The sequence below is a fragment of the Vidua macroura genome, chromosome 13, assembly GCF_024509145.1.
Source record: "Vidua macroura isolate BioBank_ID:100142 chromosome 13, ASM2450914v1, whole genome shotgun sequence".
Taxonomy (NCBI): Eukaryota; Metazoa; Chordata; class Aves; order Passeriformes; family Viduidae; genus Vidua; species Vidua macroura.
In genome coordinates, this window is record NC_071583.1 from 4338510 (window position 1) to 4358685 (window position 20176).

The 20176-nt window shown below is 44.0% G+C and overlaps 1 protein-coding gene across 3 annotated transcripts in view; it reads left to right on the plus strand.

The window, feature by feature from the left end:
- The window catches only part of FOXP1 (forkhead box P1), a 174464-nt gene that overhangs the window by 79978 nt on the left and 74310 nt on the right, over positions 1-20176 (plus strand). For all 3 annotated transcript variants that reach the window (XM_053989268.1, XM_053989267.1, XM_053989269.1), the window contains exons 5-6: positions 18550-18687; positions 19775-19864. In XM_053989268.1, coding sequence (XP_053845243.1) covers positions 18550-18687; positions 19775-19864 — 228 coding nt within the window. The remainder of the gene's footprint in view (positions 1-18549; positions 18688-19774; positions 19865-20176) is intronic.

Sequence of the window (20176 nt, forward strand, 5' to 3'; positions counted from 1 at the left end):
TGTGATGGAGCGAGGTGAGCATCCTGTCCCAGGTGAGCATCTCTCCACGTCTCTCAAGCCATAGGGAGAAAGAAGGTGAGGAGGAGCAATAGGGATGGGGCTCCAGGGGAGCAGAGAGCAAAACCTGGGACAACAGTGAAAGCCTGGAGCAAGGAAGGAGTTGAGTGATGCAAGGTGGCAGAGGGGATTTGGGAGGAAACACCATGGGGAGGGATGAAAGGTCAGGAGCCTGAGCAGCAGCAGGTGCTCTGTGGGGCACTGGAGGGAGACCAACAAGGTGGCACCAAGCCCTGGTGAAGCCCTGCTTGGCTCATTCTCTCCTGGGCCTGTAGAGTGTATTTCTGCACAGATTTTCCTGGAAGTGAGGGCAGTTCTGTTTGCTTCTGCCTGTGACCTGCAGCTTGCTGGCAAACTTGGATGCAAATGCCACGTCCCAGACAAGCACAGTGCATGCAGATGGCCGGGTTCAAGGTATCAAAAGCCACCTCCCCAAGGCAGCACACACAGCCCGTGGCCAGCTCGGCCCCTCTGCCCTTCCCAGCACAGGGGGGAAGCCAAGCTGTAAGAGCAATGTAGTAAAACAGCAAATTGACCAGTAAAAGAAATCAGTAAATGAAGGGAACTGCTATTAATATGCCAAGCCAAGATGTGTAATTATACCCTAGGACTTTTCCAAACTAATACATGTTAAAGGTGTAAACCTATTAAAGGAGAGATTTTTCTGTACAGGGAACTTACGTAGATAGAAGGATTTACACTGTATTTTATTCTTGTATTATAAGGTATAAGGAACATTTGAGCAAATCCAGTCATTTCTATTATTACAATATCATACGTTTTTCATTCAATTTTATGCAGTTCTTCAAAAACTTTGGCACTAATTCTCTTTATATTGTTAGGAATTTTCTTTTAAAAACAGAATTCTTTTTCTCAAATAGTTAATTAGATTTTGAACTTCAAATACAGTACTTTTTTTTTTTCCTCCCAAGAATAGGGGTGTTAAATCCATTGTGCTGGCCAAATTACAGTTTGGATAGTTACATTCTCTCTGCTTAATCACCCTGCAATTTCATTCGAGTGAAGGATTTGGTGCCTCAGGTGTCCTGAATTCCTTCAGGGCTCTGTATGTGAAGTTGCTGCCACCCTCCACCCCAGAAGCTGCTGAGTTTGAGGGCAGAGGATTTTTGTCTCCTTCCAGATACCAATTTTTGTAGTATTCCTCTCCTGTTACACACTTTGCAGCGAGTTTGTGCTTTTCCAACTCAAAATCTTTAGACTCATTTGAGGAACTTCTCTTGCTACAGGAAGCCAATTTTTTTAAGGGACCACAGAAAAATTATTTTATTTACTTGTTTATCTTTTACCGTGATGGGTGCAGCAAAGGACCAGGTCCTGGCTGCCACACCACATCCTCTCCAGCTCCAAGACCTGCTGCCTCTCAGCATCCTCTCTTTTCTTGTGGCTCAGGGTCAGGGAGGGGAAAGGATTGGAATAAGCAGCAGCTGGATTTGGATAGGAAATGTTGATGGGTTGCAGACAGGAGCTGCCTTTGCCTGGAGAAGGGAAGCAGGAGGGAGGACCCTGTCCTTGAGTGGAGTTCAGGCCAGTTTATTCGGAATGAAGTGATAGATTGTGGCACTGCGCTGTGAAGGGCTGGAGTGAAGTACAAAGGAAAAGCCCAGAGCACGCAGTGAGCCCTGCTTAGTGATGCACAAAGGACTCTGAGCCGGTGGGATGACCCCAAGGGATCGGGGAGCAAAGTCCTGTGGCCGGGCTGTTTGCTTAGCCAGCACGGCTGCCTGTTTCTCGCCCATGTGAAACCAGATGTGCACCATCAAAATGACTGACGTGGCCAAAGGCCAGGGGATGGCTGTGCTGAGGCTGGGGCTTCTCCTGCCCTGCAGTCTTGTTTTCCCAAAACAAAAACACCTCCTCCACCCCTCCCATTCCCCATCCTGCCGGGCTTAGTGAGGGGCTGCTCCTGACCCAGAGACAGTGAGGAGGAGGAGAAGCACACTGTAGCATCACAGGGTGGTGATCATGAGGACACATCATCACCAAGCCCTGCTTCCTAAAAATCTCTTTTTCCATATGCATTTGATTCCTGGAGTCACAATGCTTTTTCTAGCAGGAGCAGCGATCCCAGTGCTGCTTCCAAACTCCATCCCTGTGTAGCAGCAGCAGTGTCACAGCTTTTCTGTGCACTCCTATCTAACCAGGAGGGCTGTTGACTAAACACCTCTTTAGGAAATAATTTGAGTTGTTTTCTTGCATGTATCAACTTAACTGTTCTGCTTTTTAAAGAAGAGATAAAGCTCTTCCCTTGGCTGCTTTCTTTAAAAAATTTAAAAATGGCTTTTGAATATTGGAAGAAAACTTGGAACTGTGAGCCAGCTAAATAAACTGTATCATGAAACCTTGGGGACCACTGAAATGGGAACAGTGGCCCATTACTGCTAAGAAGGTGTTTTATTGAAATCTATTGAAAATACTCTGATATGTGTTCCCAACAGAGTGAGTGAAAAATGACAATGCCCAGTGGTGATAGAGAGTGTTCTCACAGGAGTACCAGAATTCAGAACTCAGCACTCCTGGACTGTGAGCACAATTGTCTGATAGGTGTTATTACCTAAAGGGACCCACAGTTAATCAGTTTTATTGTAATTTATATCTCTGGTGATACATTCATGTGTGTAGTTTGGGTTGTTGTGGAAGCAGAGCTGGGTTTTTAAAGAGGATCCTTTTTGAGTGAGGTGAAGCATTAAGTCTCCTGATGAGAGAGGCAGGTTACCAGGAGAGGGCAGTGCTTCCAGCGCTGCATTCCACACCAGCCCCAAAGTGGGGTGATCCAGCCCAAAACACTCAGCTGGGGACCCTGGGGCGGTTCCAGCCCTCCACCCGCCTGCCTGCACTGCGACACCGGGCAGGAGGTGATCTGGGGTGGCCAGGAGTTCACTGGTTAATACTTAACAGGCAAAAATGTGTTTGATTGACATTTGTTTTGTTGATGTTTCATTCTGTGGTTTTTTTTCTTACCATGGCAACTTTAACATCACGACAAAACACCTACTTTTCCTCTCGGAGCCATCGCTGTTGTCATGCCCAGTGGGTTATTTTGGTAGACAGGGCTTGTTCTTTTCAAGTGGAGGTGTTCCCATCTCCTACCAGATACCACCTCCAGTCTTTCCTGTCCTAAGAAGGTTTTCTCTGTGTGAACACTGTTTCAACCCATGGCAAAAAAAAAAAAAAAAAAAATTGGAGTTTTAGTGGAAACTGCAGCATTTCCTCTACTGTACGTGACATTCATGTCATCTCACATAATTAAGGAAAGTAACTGAGAACAGTTAGTTAGTGGTGATTACCTCTCAATATATTGTGTACTTTGGGGCAGAAAAATAAATTATGAATAATGCCCAAGCATACGTGGAACAATTTGCACACTGTGTTGTGAGTGATGCAGACCTGCTGGTAGAAGAGTGTGCTAATAAATTTTACTTTGTGGCGGAAACAAGAGATTACAGTTTATTAGGAAAGGAGATGGCGATTTATTAAGATCAATCAAATATGAATGCACAGCAAAAATGATGCCATGTTTATTTATTTATCTAGAAGCATGGGGGGGAGCAATTATACAAAATTTGTTGTTTACCTGTGATGTTTGATTCATTATTAATATTTTTATGTTTAGAGGGAACCATAATTTTGCTGAAATGTCTTCCATAACTCCTGTACAATCATATTCATAACTCACCTGAATGTTGACACATCCTGCTGTGTATATATAAATTAACTAGTAACACTGGCATTATAAAATGATGCATTAAATGAAGATGTGAATGGTAATTTAAAGCATGCCATGAAGTGAAATTTAAACCATTGTACAACACTGAGGGGATTTAAAGAGCCTTGTTCATGCAGAATTTGCAGGGCCAGTAAGAAAAATGACAGTTTCACATCAAAAAAAAAAAGAAAAGTAACAGAGACACAAGGATTACTGAAATGTTAATTGCTTTGGTGTTGTGTTTTGTTAGACACCATCAGCCTAAAAATCACATTTCTGCCTGAAGATATTTTACCATGAGGGCATTAGCTGAGATTATTAAAAATGACCCAAAAAAACTGTTTACTTTGTCCTTTTTCTCAGCACTTTGTGGGTTATAAGTTTCACTGTTTCCTGTTTAGTCAGTTGTTTTCCCCATTTGTTTTTGTAGGTCTTTCAAACAGCAACAAGGGAAAATGAAGCATTCTCAAAACAGGAAAATATGATTTAACCCCACAAAAATGGGCCTGGGGATCCAGGAGTGGGAATAGTATCCGAGATGGCCTTTTTCCCTCAGAACTGCAAACAGCAGTTTGGTTTTTAAGCGGCCCGTGGCTCCAGTCCGAGTGCTGAGCAGCCTGGTTTGGCACTTGCCTTTGCCAGGCTTGGCGTGGCTCTGCTGGGCGGGTGGGCTCCTCTGTGCCACAGAAGCACTGGCACCTAAGTCCAGCTGAATTACTCCCAGATTTCTGTTTGGGAAGCAGGGCACAGGATTTGGCCCACTACCAGCTGCCAGAGTGCAAAGTGGGGCCTGTTTGGCTGTGCCTGCTCAGGAGAACATCTCAAGGACTAAGTGCAGATATATTGCTGGTTTAGGTAGAAATTGCCTCGTATTAGGACTAGACATAAAATTGACTCATTTGGGGCAGGTTGACTCTGGTTAGAGAAGATTGCACTTTGTGGATGTAATTTCTTTTTTTCTTCCCTGCCCTGCAGGCAGCTGAGGCTTTTCTGTAGGCAAGTCTGAGGTCTCTGCATGGATAGATACCTGCAAACGTCTGTGAATAAAGTGTACATGTAAAATAATGGCATAGCAAAATAATTTATTCCACTATACTTGTCATAATTCATGATCTATTTCTCTCACTTGGACCTTAGAGCTTAGTATCCAGTGATAGTGTTCTTTCACCTAGGTGAAAGATACCACCACCTAATATGGATCAGATCCCATGGGGACACAGTGCCAAATAGCCATCTAGCCTGTCATGCTCTCTCCCAGTTATTTTTAATGTATTACTTTATGTTTTCTGTTTTGAATATCCCCGTCTGATGGTCTCTGTCTGTGATGACTCTTTGTAATTGAATGGAATTAAAGTGGGAGTTTATGGTTCTTCTTGGTCTTTTAAAATATTTTGCTGGCTTAGAAATGCATTATATTTCATGGTGACCTTGCTTAACAAGTGCTACCATCTCTGTTACTAAGGCTGAAGTTTTTAGCCCAGAGCAGATGTTGGCTGAGCTTGCAGGTATGAAGCTTTTATATGAAAGGGTATAAAACGCTTTAAAAATACAGCTTGCAGGTTCTGTGGCCAGCACTCAGTGCTTAGACAGCACCTTTCATTTTTCAAAGTGTTTTGCAAATATTGGTCTACAGAAGATCCTGAAACAAGTCGTATTATCCCCGTTTTGCAGATGAGGAGGCAGAGATGTCGAGGCCATTGACTGCCTTGAAATAGTGCAGGCCACTGCAAAGCCAGGCCAGAAACACTGCAGCCTGAGCTCTCACAGAAAGAGGCATCCTCAACATCAGAGACATTAAAAAAAACCTAAATCCACCAGAATTCCTAGGTGACTTGCCCAAGGCTGGGGAGAATTGTCAGTGCCAGAGCCAGCACTGTGCTTTTGGTTCACATGTAGCTCTCACAGCCTTGGGCTTGCGTTGACACATTACACTTTTTCTTTGCCCCTGGAAAGAAGAGAAATGCCTTGAGCAAAGTGGTAGGCTTCATAGAATCCCCCCCTTTTTTTTTAATAAATAGACTAATGCAGAGCTTGGCTCACAAGTGTGTGTGATCAGTCAGTGACCAGGGCAGGAGGAGGGCACTGGCCTTGGATTGAGCTGTGTGCCTGGATATGGTGATACTGGAAAATAAGAATTGATGATGTGAGAATACGATTGAGACTTGTCTAGGTGAGAAGTTTCTGCTGAGGAAGACAAGATGGTTCAAAAGATTTCCGAGCTAGGATCTGTAGAGCATCCTCTGATGGTCTGCAGATTCTGCCTGGGCATGTAGCCCCCTGCTCATTTTGGCTACAGAGTTGGTCAGGGTGTGTTAACACTCAGAGCCTTCCTAATGCTGCTCCTTTGCCGTCGGGGCTGCTGGGAACGCTGCCACAGCAACACACTTAGAAATACAGCAGGAAGGAGGAGGTGGTCCACAAGAGAACTGTTGAAAAGTTTAAGTCTGTGTATTCTGTCGTGTATTTCCCAAAGCAATCCAAGTTCCTCGAGATTACTTTGAAGTCCAGGACAGGAAGGATTTCTCTTAAGCACAGGTGATAATTATTACTAGCGCGTTGCATGCTTTATGGTTTATGTTATTGCTGAGCTCCCAGCCTGTTGGGGGCTGTGTGTGTATGTGTGTGCTTAAACCTCTGCACAGATATAACACGGATAAATCCTGGCTGCTCCCATGCCCTGTCTGTGCTGACCTGCTCAGGGCGTCCATGCCTCTTTAAGAGGCAGGCACTTTCTGATTCATGTAGGCTGTTTCTGGCAGATTTAGGGTCTTGCAAAAGATGCCCTTAGTCCCTTATTAAATATTCATAAGAGGGTGGGGTCACATTTTTGTGACCTGAAAAAAATCCCATTAATAAATTTGCTATCTGACACGAAAACACTTTAGGGTGGAAAGCAATCCGTATCGCATCCCATTTAACATCAGATCACAAGTTGTCAGTAAATTGGGTCCTTTGTCTTTGCTTCTTGTGAGGTTCTTCAGCAGCATCACTAATGGGGCTATTGTCTGACGGCCCCGACTCCTGCAAATAACGGGAGGTTCTGCTGGGAATGGTGTAGGGCAGCTTCTGTCTGCTCTTGTGCTTGCACGTGAAGTAACTGAGGAGTTACTCTCTGCATCAATTTTGTCTTCAGAAACTATGTGAAAAGGTAAAAAAAACTGTAATTGAAATAGCGGGGAGATGTTTTACCAAATATTGCTGCCTGAGATGAAGTAGTTGGACTCGATCTCTCTGGAATCCAACTCAGCATATGTTATGGATGGGAGCTTTTTGGAGAAGGGAAAACAGGGCACCGGGCAATCCCTGGGTTAGAGCGCACGAGTCGAGTTTGGGTGAAGTCTGGAGAAGCATTTCTTGGAGCTAGCCCGCCTGAGTTTGTGAAGCTTATTCTGAGTGAGGCGTACCCCACGTTTGAGAGGTGCCCCAGTCCCAAACACAGCGGCTTTGGGGGCACGGATCTCGCGGGCTCGGCTGCCTTAGATGCGTGCGGCCGCGGATGTCCCCGGGCAGGGCTGACGGGGGGCGCGGAGGACCAGGCGCGGCCGAGGGAAGAAGGAGAGATGCTCCCCTCCGCAGGCCGGGCGCTCTGCCCCGTTTTGGCGCAAACTCCCGCCAGAGGCACCTTGTGGTGTGGTTCCTTTATTATTCCCAGCTCTATTTTCCGATAACGAAATCCCGGGGCTGTGTGGCAGAACTGTCGGGCAGGCGAGCGACAGCCACTTTCCGCGGGAGACGAGAAAGTTGCGGGGCGGGCAGGAGGCTCCCTCGGTGCGCCGCCAGCGCGCTGTGCCGCCGCTTTCCCCCGCCCCGCGGCCGCGCCGGGCTCCGGGGGGGGGTGTCCAGCCTCGGTGCCCGGGCGGGGGGCGGGGGCGGCCCGCGGGGCGCCCCGTTCCGGGGCGGGGTGTGCGCGGCGGCGCAGGGCGGGGCCGCGCGGGTGGCGGCGCGGCGGCGGCAGCCCGCGAGCAGCGCGCCCCGCACTCCGCCCGCGCCCGCGGAGGCTCCGCACCGCTCCGCGCCCGCCGCTCCGCCAGCCCGCTCCATGGCCCGGCGCGCCGCACGCCGCCCGCCGCCGCCCAGGTGGGTGCCCCGCGGGGTTGGGGGGGATCGGGGGCGGGAGGCCCGCGCAAAGTGGCGGAAAGAGCCGCGGCGGCCTGGAGGAGCCGCGCGGTCCCCGCTCCTCCGCGGGAGGAGGGAGGGAAGGAGGGAGGGACAGCGTGTGCGCCCCGCAACTCGCCGGGGGTTTTTAGAAGTGATGAGCGGAGCGTGTCGCCTGTCGTGACAGTCGCGGGTGCGCGTAGCCGGGCGGGCTGTGCCGCAGCGCAGGAGTTGGGAAGAAGAGCGAGGAAGGAGGGAAAGTGCACGGAGCCGGATAAAACACAGTGTCAGGTTTAAGTGTCAGGAACCGGGATCGCTGAATGGATTCGCTAGTCAATTTACCAGGGGGAAATTAAGTGAGTGAGCTTTGTTTTTGACATTGACTGGTGCTGTGAACCCCGGCGAAATGGATGTAACGGGATGTCGGCGCAGCCGGGCTCGGTGTCAGCGTTGCAGTGCGAGTGAGCTGAAATTTCGAGGGTGGTGGTGGCGGGGAGGAGGGAACCCTTAGGAAGTGGGTGGTAAGTTTAGAGCAAAGTGCATATACACTCTTCCTCTCTGCAATTAACTCCTTCAAAGCCAGCTTGTTTCCGAGGGCAGTGAGAGTTGTGACTTGTGCTGGTGGCAGGGAAAAGCCCCATGGTAACGCGACACAGTCCTCTCGGTGTGTGTGCCGGCGTTCGACACGCTACCATTTCATATTTTTAAATAAAAACAAGTTTGGTGGCAGGAAGTATGAATCATTCAGGGTGACCAAGATCTGTTTATGAAAACCAAACGGTTGGATTTATTCTAGCAGTGAGTGTTGAGTTGTGAACTACAATAAATCGCTGAAGTTTATTTCTAATAAAAAGTGACTTGCGTACGCTAGTTTGCCTTTTTATAAATAAACTTAAATGTTAAAATCTTTTCTTTTATTTGGATCACAGCTGATTCTCATGCCTGATGCTCCCGCGCCCAATCCTGGAATGCCGTGTGCATGTGCAGTAGCTGTAGTAGCCGAGGAGGCTCTTTACCCTTCTCTCCCCCCAGAGCTGTAAGCACCCTGCTAAATTATTATTTACCAGATCGAACCCCTCCTAAGTGTGTTTAATGTGCAGAGCCTTCAGGCATCTCGCACATCTTTTACACCAAGTTGAAAGGCATTTCTGTTTGCTTCTAAAAGTCACGGCTACAACACATGTGCACATGTGCGTATGTCATTAGAGTGTGCTTCTGTCTAGTAAAGAAATGGCTTTTGTTGATTGTATATTTATTGTAGTAGCAGCCTAGGAAGTCTCTAAAAGCAGGCTCTGTCCTCTCCTCGCAGCCAGCGGAAAATCTGCTGTCAGAGGGCTTTCAGTGATCTCTTGTGGCTACGTCCAAAAAATTTCATTGATAAGGCTGCAGAGATGAAACCCGAGTCCTGCCTGAACAGAGTAGCTGCCTTGGCCTAGACTGTGATAGAGCTGAACTGCAAACTGATTGGTCTGACACTTTATAATCAAAGTTGATTTATTGTTCATTAGTAGTGCATTAGCCCTTTCAGGCAAGACAGTTATTTGTGTAGTGGCCTGTCAAACAAAAGACCGCTAGCACCTGTCATTTCTAAACCATGAGATAAGCAAGCAGATATTAAGATAATGCAAATAGGAATACAGTGGAATGAGGTAAAGTTCTAGCAATTTCTCTGTAAGAAATATTGTTTAATTTAACGTGCTCATGCTTAGCAAATAGAGGAACTGGATTATACAGTGAAGGGGTTCCCCTGCACCAGGACCGACAGGAGGAGAAGGCGCTGGGAATGAGCTGGGCATCCGTGGCGTGTGGTTTCAGAGCACCTCAGAGGTGAGGAGGTAGTTGGGGCAGATAATGAATTGGGGAAAGCCAGTCACTGATACAGAAGGAAGATGGAAATGCTGTTTTGTAGCCTTAATTTAATTTTGTTTGATTTTGGTTTTTGTGTGAGAGCAAGACTGAGGCACTTTTTGTGCTTTTTTCCCTGACTCCTTCCTCCTCTTCCCAATGGACAGATGTCATGAAAGGATGCTCTTACTGGCAGGGGTTAATTATATGAAAACTTGATGACATCACAGCAGAGCTGTGAGAATGTCAAAATACATCTGCTGCCATATTCAGACATATTGCTCTCCCTCCTCTCCCCCTATATCAGCTCCCCTCCCCTCTCAAAAGGGAATGATCTCATGACATAAAACAGAAAACAACACAAGTGTCAAAAGAAAACAAAATTAGTGAACTTTTGTCTGCCACCATAGAAACGAGGATTAACTTATGTTATTCCAGAGCATGGAATGGAGACTATCTGCATGAGGATATATAGTGTATTGTCTTCTGTGAATTTTCATTTGACAGGGATTTTGGAGGCTGTGATCTTAATTAAATCTCAACTGACTCAAATAATGCATCTAAAGGCATGCAGTGTTGCGTAACCTTGCTGAGTTGGTAAACCATAAATCATCAGAAAGCTTATGATAGGAAGGGCTGCTTTGAAATTTTTTTTGTTTGCTACAGTTGGTTTGTTTTTTTTTCTGAGTCTTGTTTAACATTCAATTTACTGTGCTGTGCCATTGTGCCCTCCCTTTTCTAAGCAGTGTTATTTTTGCTTTAAAAGAAAAAAAAAAAAAAAGCTCTGAGACATGCTCTGACCAGTCACTCAGCTGAACTAAAGAGAAGTCATAAATACAATGGGATTGACAGGGAAGAAATAAAATGCCTGCGCTGTTTTTGCAGGGACCTCAGTGCTCAGAGGAAGGTGTGGGTGCCTCACGTTGTTCTGGGGCTGGATGAGTCCCTGCACACGTTTTAGAAGTGTAGCTCTTAACCCCACGCTGAAATTGGTGCTGGGGTGTGAACAGTGATCAGACCCCACGGCAGAGTCGTAGCAGTGGGTCACGGACGGATGATTGCACTGATGGACGGTGGGCTCTGATGTCTGCGCGAGCTGAGTTGGTTTTAGTTGTGTGCAAGGAAGAAAAGGGTTGCAACAGTTGTGTGGAGAAGGATGAAATGGATTTTTAGGCATTGAAAGTGAGGTAGGGCAGTCAGAGCGATTTCTTATGCACCGTTTTAACTTGACAGTGCTCAAGCACCCTTGTTGCTTGAGAATGAAGTTGTTTATAAAATCCTGACATTATTATTTCAGTGCAAAAATGCCTTGGTTTCTGTGTCTGTGATTACATGCTCCGGCAGCTGAAGAAAGGTAAGGGGAGAAGGATTTTTGCATTCAGAAGTTTAAGGAGTTTTAAAAGCTCCTGTGCTTTTCTGTGCTGTATTTCTTAGTCTTTTCAGAGCTGCTGTAGACAAACGTGAGCTGGGAGGACACAGCACTTGGATTTACTTTCTGTAAAGGTTTCTCAGTAGCAGGATAACTTACTGGTGTTGTTTTTCTCCCCTCTTTGCTAGGGAAAAGCAGTAGCAGGGGTAGTTTTATCAACACCTGCAGAACTAGATTGTGGGAAAGTCCTGACACCATAAGCTAAATTTGTTATTGTTTGGTGAAAGGCTTGGCTGGTTTTAAGCAGTTTGTTTGTTTTATTGAAAGCAGAACTGCATTACTGGAAACTACTTTGCTGTAGTTCAGTTAAAATGTCCTGTCCTGTTCTGTTTTTATAAGGTGCTTACTTGTTCAGCTTCGCTTTCCAGTTAAAAGGAAAGGGAAAAAAAATCCACCATATACTCATCTGCAGATCGAAGTGGCTGTGTAGAGATTGGGAGAGAAGCAGACTGGCAAATATCTCTCCCCCAACCTTTTTTTCTTCTATTTTTTTTTTCTTTTTAACCTTTCCAGCATGGTTTCCTGCGCTAGCAGGAGGATCTGTAGTCTGTATTGAAGTTGAATGAATGTTATAGAACCCAGACTGAATATTGAACAAATAAGTGGAATTGCTAATTGTTCTGTGCACTAGTTTTGGACGGATTTGCCTTCATTGATTAGGTAAGATGCTCTGTTATTTGGGAGGGACAACAACCCCTCCTCCCCAAACTGACAACGGGTTTTAATTTTTAAGCTTTATCTTGCCCTTAAATCTGAAACATCATTGTTCAAATAACTGAGAACAAGGTAAACCAACAACATCAAAAAGGTCGGCTTCTGTGATTTCTCAAGGGCTTGTTATTTTGTACTTTCCAATTCTATTTGATGTCTTGACAAAACAAGATGACACAAGGGAGAATACATTAAATTTTGATTTTCATCTAACCTGTTACAGTAGTGGCAGCTTAATTTCTTTCACTTTTTACCGAAGACGGCTTTTTGCACAATTACTCTAATTGCCACGCCACTTTATGAGAAGGTTTCTTTGCGGGTTTCCCATTTGCCTTGATTTTGTGAGGCATTTTTTTGAACGTGCTTTGACCTTTAACACGGCGAGCTGGCTGGTTGCAGTGCGTCTTCATTAGAAGTAAATCAGTGAATGGCAAAATTGTCAAAGAGGCAACTGATGTTTTCTCATTAGAATCTAATTTGCACCGTTGTGCTTTAGCTGTGATGTTCAGCTGTAGGTGTCTGCCATAGGTGTGAAAACCTGCACATTTTTAAGCAAATAAAGTTTACAACTGTTATCAAGGCGTCACTTGGAACCAGAGTGGCAAAGGCAACCCGAGTGTTTAAGCAGAGCTCTGGTTTGTGTGGGAAATAAACAGCATGATTTAACCAGGTGGATTTTTTTTCAAGAATCACTAATTTTTTTTTTTTTTTTTTCAACTGGCCACGACAATGTACGTCATCTCAAATGCCCTGGGTTTGAAGAGCAGGCAGCTATGGATTTGATTCTTGCCGGAGAAAATAGCCAGGGTTGTAGAGAGGGCTCATCCTTCCTAGAAATCTGTTGGGAGTTGCAGTTCTTTAAAATCTGCCCTAAGAAAAAAAAAGGAAAAGTCCCTCTGTATAACACTTCCCTTTCATTCACATGAAATTCTGGGCATATTAAATGTTGCTGGTTCAATCATAGTCTTTTATTATTTAATTAAGCTCTCCATAATGTATGTATGAATTAATACACAAATGTAAGGAGTCTGACACCATGATCATTCTCAGTATTTTAAGGGTATTTGGGAGACAGGGTTTCAAGGGGTTTTCAAGGGCTTTAGTGGTATTTTCGATGTTTCTAAGCGGGATTGCTTTTAGTTTATTTGAGGCTTTTTTGGCAGAATATGTTGATCTAACATTTCCCTTCCTAAACTCTGGAAAAAAAAAAGCAGGGTTTTTTTTTTTTTTTTAAAGTTGGTTTTTTTTTTTTTTTTTAGTTTTAAACTGAATCATTATAAAATCACCACTATTTCAAACCATGTACAGCAGGTTATATAATTTTTCCTTTCATGCTAGAGATGGAAACAAAAACGATAACTTTTTAAAATGTGAAAAATTATGATGGTAATCTCAAGCTTAAAATCTCACTCATCTTTTTAAAGGGGTATTTGGATGTGTGAGTGTGTATGTTCTGGTTTAGTCTCTATTTGACAAATGTTAGATGTAGAAAGGATTTAATTTATGTAAACTTTATATTTTTATGCAAATTAAATGGGTATTTATTATAGCAGAAACAATTATCCTGGCACTTAGTGAGAAACCTGGTATGCATGAGAAGTGGAAGATAAGATCAGATGTTTCATTCTGTAAACAAATACAAAAATATTCCCGTTTTTCCTCAGCTTGAAGAGAATGCAGAAGAGGCAGACATCCTGATATGCCAGGGAATGTCAGCATACCCCATCATTTTGCTTTCTGTGGGTCAGGAGGAGATCTTCACCCCTGATAAAATATAATAAACAAAACTGTAATAATAAAATGCTAATTTAATTTTAAGGAGGTTTTTTCCTCTCCTTACAATAGGGAGTTGTATTGTTACAGAGAGCACAGTTATGCTAATGACAGACTACTTAGCTGATTTTACATTAATATAATAAACATTACCTGCCTTAATGTGCTGTGCTGTATTATGGCAAAAGAACTGAGTCTAAAAGTGAGATTCCATTTCGCATAATGAACCAGCACTGCAGTTCCTGCGTGAATAATTCCGGCAGTGGCGTTTTGTGTTGGGATTTTGGAGGATGAAATATTATGTCAGAAATGTTTTAGTCTCAGGATGGAAGCAGGTCCTGCCTGCCTTCAGCACTTCTTATTTTGCTGGGCTCTGCTCTGGCTTGTGGCATCGTGCCTCTCTGCTTGCCAGGCTGTCAGTGCTATATCTTCTCCTGTTTTGCATTATTTCACCTGAATTTTTTTTTTATATTTTAAATATATTGCATTTAATATCTTGCTAATAGGACAGCTCAAGTTCATTGTTTGGTTTTGCCTGGCCGTAGCTATTTTTACTGTAGTTCAGTATTTTTAACTGTTCCTCAGCGACTTGTTCTTTTCTGTGTTCAGCTGTTTTGCTCCGTTTAACTTTTATCACAAAATCTTTAACCGAAGAACTGCTGTTTGGAAATCCAAGGTGGCTGGTATGAGGGCTGACTGAAACCAAGTTCGAACATAGATCGCAGGAGAAAAGGATTTTCTGGCAGAGTTATTCTTAATGAATTAAGGAAATCCTCCCCATCTTCCATGCATGCCTGCTGACAGTTAACAGGACCACAGCCGTATCCAGCATCGGAGGCACGGGGTGTGAAAGTGGCATTCTTCTTTTTTTTTTTCTTTTTTTTTTTTTTTTTTTCCCTTCATATAAGATTAAACTACTTGAAATTATTTAGCTGTAGTATTTAATTATATTAATATCACCAAAAATGAGGGAATGGAGATGATTAAATAGGACTAAATCATTTTTATCCCCGTGACCCTTGTCTGGGTTGTGTGGAGGAGTGACAAATGCATCCCTGCTCTCATTCCATGGGGGAGTTAAAGGGGAGCTTGGCCCAAGTTCGTGGAAGTTTCCCTTGGTCGGTCTTGCCAAAATATAGGGTGTTTTTAGGGCTTGAAATGGGAGGGTCTCAGAGGGGACTGTGGGGAGGGAGGGCTTTGGGGGATGCAGAGGAGCAGAGGCAAAACCCTGGGAGAAACAGTGAGCGAAGACAATTGTGAGTATTAAAGACATTTTTTGCCGTTGATGGTATTAGCATGTCAGCAGGTCCATACTAGCACAGCTCCCAGAGCCAAATTGCAGCTGTATTTTTACCTTTGCTGCCAGGTTTACATGCAGCTGGGTATCTACCACACCCTATTGTTATCAGTCAACAATACCAAAAGTAGTTCATTTATCATATCAATAACAACAATCATGTTTCAAGTGCAAAATAGAAATAAACAACTTGAAAGAAAAAAATAAAAGATTGATTTCTTCTCTGCATGCTAACTTAGCATTCTTTAAATATATCTGCCAGTAGTTTAATTTGAACTTCAACTCCCTGAAGGCAGTAAGACAGAATTATTTTAGTTCTTCATAGACTGCTTTCTGTGATTCATTGTTAACTCATAAAACATGCTCATTTTCATGTACTTAAACAGTTAAGTCATTTTTAAAGTTGGTTTGTAATTTTTTTTGGCAACACATTTAAGTTGACATCTGAGAGATAGAAATCTAAAATGAATTTATAGCTCTTGGTTTAGGTTTCACTTACTATCAAACAAAATATCAGAAATAAATATTTTTTATCTAACATAATGTAAAGTATATTACACAGTATCTAAAATAAAGTTTAGTTTTGACTGAATACACTCAAAAAGGGACCCATAAATATTAGAGAGCTGTAGTTAAGAACTTACATGACTGTTTTAAATACTATTGATTTAAACCACTGGCTAGATTTTATGAATCAAAGTGTAATTTCCAAGCTTTGGCTATATTTCTCATCACTAAAGCACTCTCTCTTGTGTGCCTTTAGCAGCTTTCCAGACATTCAACACGGGATTAAATGATAGTAGTTACAATGATCAATAGGTTAAGACCGGTACAATCACTCTTACCGCTAATGACCTCGGTAGTAATGGGTAATAAAGTGTGGGCTATAATAGCCTATTGCTGGTGCTGCATGCCCTTTGATTCCTAGTATTACCAGGGACTAGCTACATGGAAAAGTTGGACGTTGGGAGTTAAGAGAGTGGATATATAGGCCATCATTCTTAACTATTTAAAGTCCCTCTGACCGTATGTGTGTGCCCACACTCGTCCGGGATGTGTGTTGTAATTTTTAACACAATGGTTTCTGGTTCATTTAGATTTGTTTGTGCAAGGTTTCCGTAAGTTGCTTTTGTGATAAACTAAAGTACAGGCCGTGGCTAAATGTGGCTGTTAGCTGTTTATAAATGGAAGGCAGCACCTTCTTTAGAAGCGCAGGTGTGGTGTGAAAATGTGGTTTCAGATGGTAAAATGAAGTCGATTGGACCAACGTAAACTCGTACTCTGTGTACTTGTACTCTGTGACTGTGTGCACTACATCCATGATTATTTTTTTTCTTTCTGCTTAAGTGCTTCTGTTCTAGCAAGGAGTGTGCAGCTAAGAGATTTGTTACTGGAAGGTACATGGCCAGCTTTCAAAGATAGGGCCTAATCGCCAGATCTGTCCCAAGATAAACGTGCAGAGAGGCCATGGAAGTGAATGGGAGTTGTCCCTGCCCAGCTGACGGTAGAATGCAGCCCTTTGGATTAATCACCGATGTGTAGGGTTTACAGCACCCCACCCTATTCCTGTCTGTATCCCCGCTTGTCGTCATAAATCTGACTGAAGAGTATTTGTCTTGTCTATCTTCCAAGAAGGGCACAGAAAACATACTTAAGCATGCTTCCTCTTCTGTTCGCTTGGTCCAGCTTCAATGAGAGGTAGTACAAACCCCAGGGTAAAGTAAACTTCTCTGGGGATGAGAATAATGAAGGTGAGTCACGCTTTGGAGCGAAGATAGTGATGGCAGGATTAAATTAAATAATTTTCTGCTCCCAGTAAAGTTTGTAAAAGACTGTGGATTAAGATACTCTGAATTAATGGGATTACCCATCCTGATGACTCAGTGTCCTCATAGCTGGTCCTGCGTGGCAAGGTGGTGGCTTTCCCATAGGCAAGGGGATGCGGCGCCGTGGGAGATTGACCACTGGCTTTGGTGGGTTCTGGTGGTTGTCCCATAATGAAGTCTCCTTTTGCCAGTGTTCTCACCAGCCTGGACCCCATCAGAGATGTGGGAACATGGTGTGCCACAGAGAGTGCTCAGACGACCTCGCCGTGTTGGCATTCATGGGATGGCATGGGATGTTGCTGGGCTCTGCTCAGGCAAATGCTCTGGAGGCAGTGTCTGGCCCTGGCACACGACATGTACACAACAACACAAGGAAATGTGCACTGTACATGCGTCTGACCTTCAGGAACCATTTTTAGTTCATCAAGATTAGTGATGCTGAGAAATCAGGACATCAGTGCATAATGACTGTGAAATTAGGAATGAGAGCTTGCTATGCAAATGACAGGACAAATCATGTGAAAAAGTCAAGATAAACTGCATATTAAGACATTATGTTACATAAAATTAATACTGCATTTCTCTCTTGCTTACTACTACACTGGAGGTTTTTTTTTTTCAACTCCTTTATCTTCTGATCAGCTATTGTCTGCTGATTTTTTTTTAAAGTGGTGCACGGAAGAAGTGCTAAACATGTTATTAGCTTTTATTGTAATACATGAGATGACAGGAGATCCTTTTTAGCAAAGTATATCCTTTACTGCTTTTAGTTTTGTGCTGTCATGTGTTTGATTTAAAACTATAGAAAAGTAAGGTGCTTCAATATTACTGTTAAAACTCATATGGGTTTTGTCTTTTCCTCTATTGTTTTTTTCCCCTCTTTTTCTTTTCCTTTTTTGGGGTGGAGGGTAGAGGGGTGGGTTTCTAGGGAAATAGTCTTCTTGCATTACTGGGACTGACAAAATGGTTCTCATGTAGTCTGCAAATTAAACACAAGTGCAGTGATTATTTTGAATAGCTAAATTACATTCTAGAAAGCTTGCAGAATTCATAGCATTGTCATTAGGTATCCGCTTGAATACAATTTGTGTAACCTTGGCCAAGACAGCCTGTCATTTTAATGTCAGTGTTTTATCTGAACAAGACATCATCCTTTCAGATACAGTGTACAGGTTCCTTGCAAAGATGCCCGTGCAGAAACGTGTTAACAGTTGCAAATATGAAATGCTATCAAGTTCATCACTGTAGCTGTTTGTCACTGAAATGTCATGGAAAGCGGCTTTTAATGGTATCTCACATAATATGAAAGAATTGAAGACATCTGTATGCTGGGTGAATATGGAATGGTAAAGACATCGTGGTAGGGCCTTTCTGTAAAAATTGCATAGGAGTCTAGTGCTGTTATTCACATCACTGAGCCTTCCTTCAATTTTCTGAAAAACCTGTCGTAATAGGGTCTAGATCCCATCAGTGTGGGATATTTGGCTGTTGGATTTCTCTACAGAAGGCAAGGGCTTTCTGGGAGGGAAAGTCCCAGCTGATGATTTCTTGTAAAAACAAATAAATCTTACCATATTACTTGCTTTAAGGAATTTCCATCCAATAGTGTTTTGCAGAAGGGGAATTTAGTCACCGGGGAGGTGTGGTCAGTACCTGTGTGCTGGCCAGGGTGGGCTCTATGGACTCCCACCTTCAGCCCCCGTGATGCCAGAAATGGGCTGCCCTAGCATGGGGATGCTGGAGGAGCTGTGGGGATGTGCTCTGACCCTCTTTGTCTCCTCTTGGCCTTCAGGTTCCAGTGTCGGTGGCTATGATGACACCTCAAGTGATCACTCCCCAGCAAATGCAGCAGATCCTCCAGCAACAAGTGCTAACTCCCCAGCAACTCCAAGTCCTGCTCCAACAGCAGCAGGCACTCATGCTTCAACAGGTAATTGTTTCCTTAACAGCTGCTCAGGTGGCCCCTGTGGATGCTGGAGGCTTCACCTTCTGGAACACCCTTGGGGAAAGAAGCTGCCCACATCTCAGGTCTGAACCTTGGAGCAGCCATGCTGTGAGCTGAACTGACTGCTCTTTTGTTTTTAATTCTAGAAATAGCTACTGGAAACAAATCCAGAGAGCAGTGCTAGGAGTGTTTCCAAGATCAGCTAAATAATACAGATGCATATTTAAGTGTCAGGACTTCGGCAGATGTCCATGTTGCTTTTGCCTGCATCCCTCAGAAGGCTTGGTGTGCCCTGACTAATTGGAATAAACAAGGTAGAAGGGCCATACATCCCAATTTAGACCTCGTTATTTCCATCTGGAACCATAAAGGGCTGTGGAAACTGAAGTGGAGAGGTTTGCAAGCCTGTTTGATTTCAGCCAACATATGCTGGGCTGTGTGTCAGTGCTTCTCGCAGCCCGTGGTCCTTTCTCAGCTGGAAGCTGGCCACCGACAAGCCCCGAGGCTCTGTTGCCACAGGGTTTGGCACAGCGGGGTCTCAGGGAGCCCGGGTGGGTGTCAGCATCCCCCCAGCCCGACCCTGCCTGTTCCTCCTGGCTCCCAGGCTCCGTCCTGCCCGCGGCCGGAGCGCTGCCTGCGCAGAGCACATCTGGGGAACGGGAGGAGGAGAGTGTTTCCCAGGATGTCTGTGCATGTATTGAACAACACTTAATACAGTCAAACCCTATCATTTAGAAAGCATGTGTGTTTCACAACAGAGATCTGCCAGGCTCTCTCAGCAAGGGCATTTTGGCTTTGTTGTTACAATCAAAGGTCATTCCTTGCCTTATTTTAATTAGTTTGTGTAGAAAATGGTATGTTTTTCATCAGTTCATTTTGGAGATTACTTTTCAAACGATAATGCCAAGAATAGTCAGTGTGCACTGAATTTATTGTTGAGTTTCAAACTAAAGGTCAGACCATTACAGATAAAAGGATGCTATTTTTCAAATCTCAGTTTGTGTGTTACAGCAAAAGGGACACTGAATTGGCTCTCCACTTTGTTACTTACCATCTTCCCTTTTCTTTGTAGCAGCAGCTTCAAGAGTTTTATAAGAAACAACAGGAACAGTTGCAGCTTCAACTTTTACAGCAACAACATGCTGGAAAACAGCCTAAAGAGGTACAGACAATACCCATTTTACTTTCAAACCACAGATCCCTGGGGACTGTCTAGTGGCTATTAAACTGTCATTCATCTTATAAATGATTGCACAACTGAACTGACTCTATCGGGCCTCAGCTTTCAGATTTAGAGTTATTGTCCTGTTTTCGCCTGTGTTTTCCTGTGCTTTCCATTTGCTCGCTGCCACATATTTTATAGCAGAGGACCAGGTCTTGCTGTTCAGTATGAGTCCTGGAGCAGGCATCTAGGCTTGTATCTTGGGAGAGTGCTTTGGGGAGTTAGTTATGGTGGAGAGAGGAGGGGGCAAGG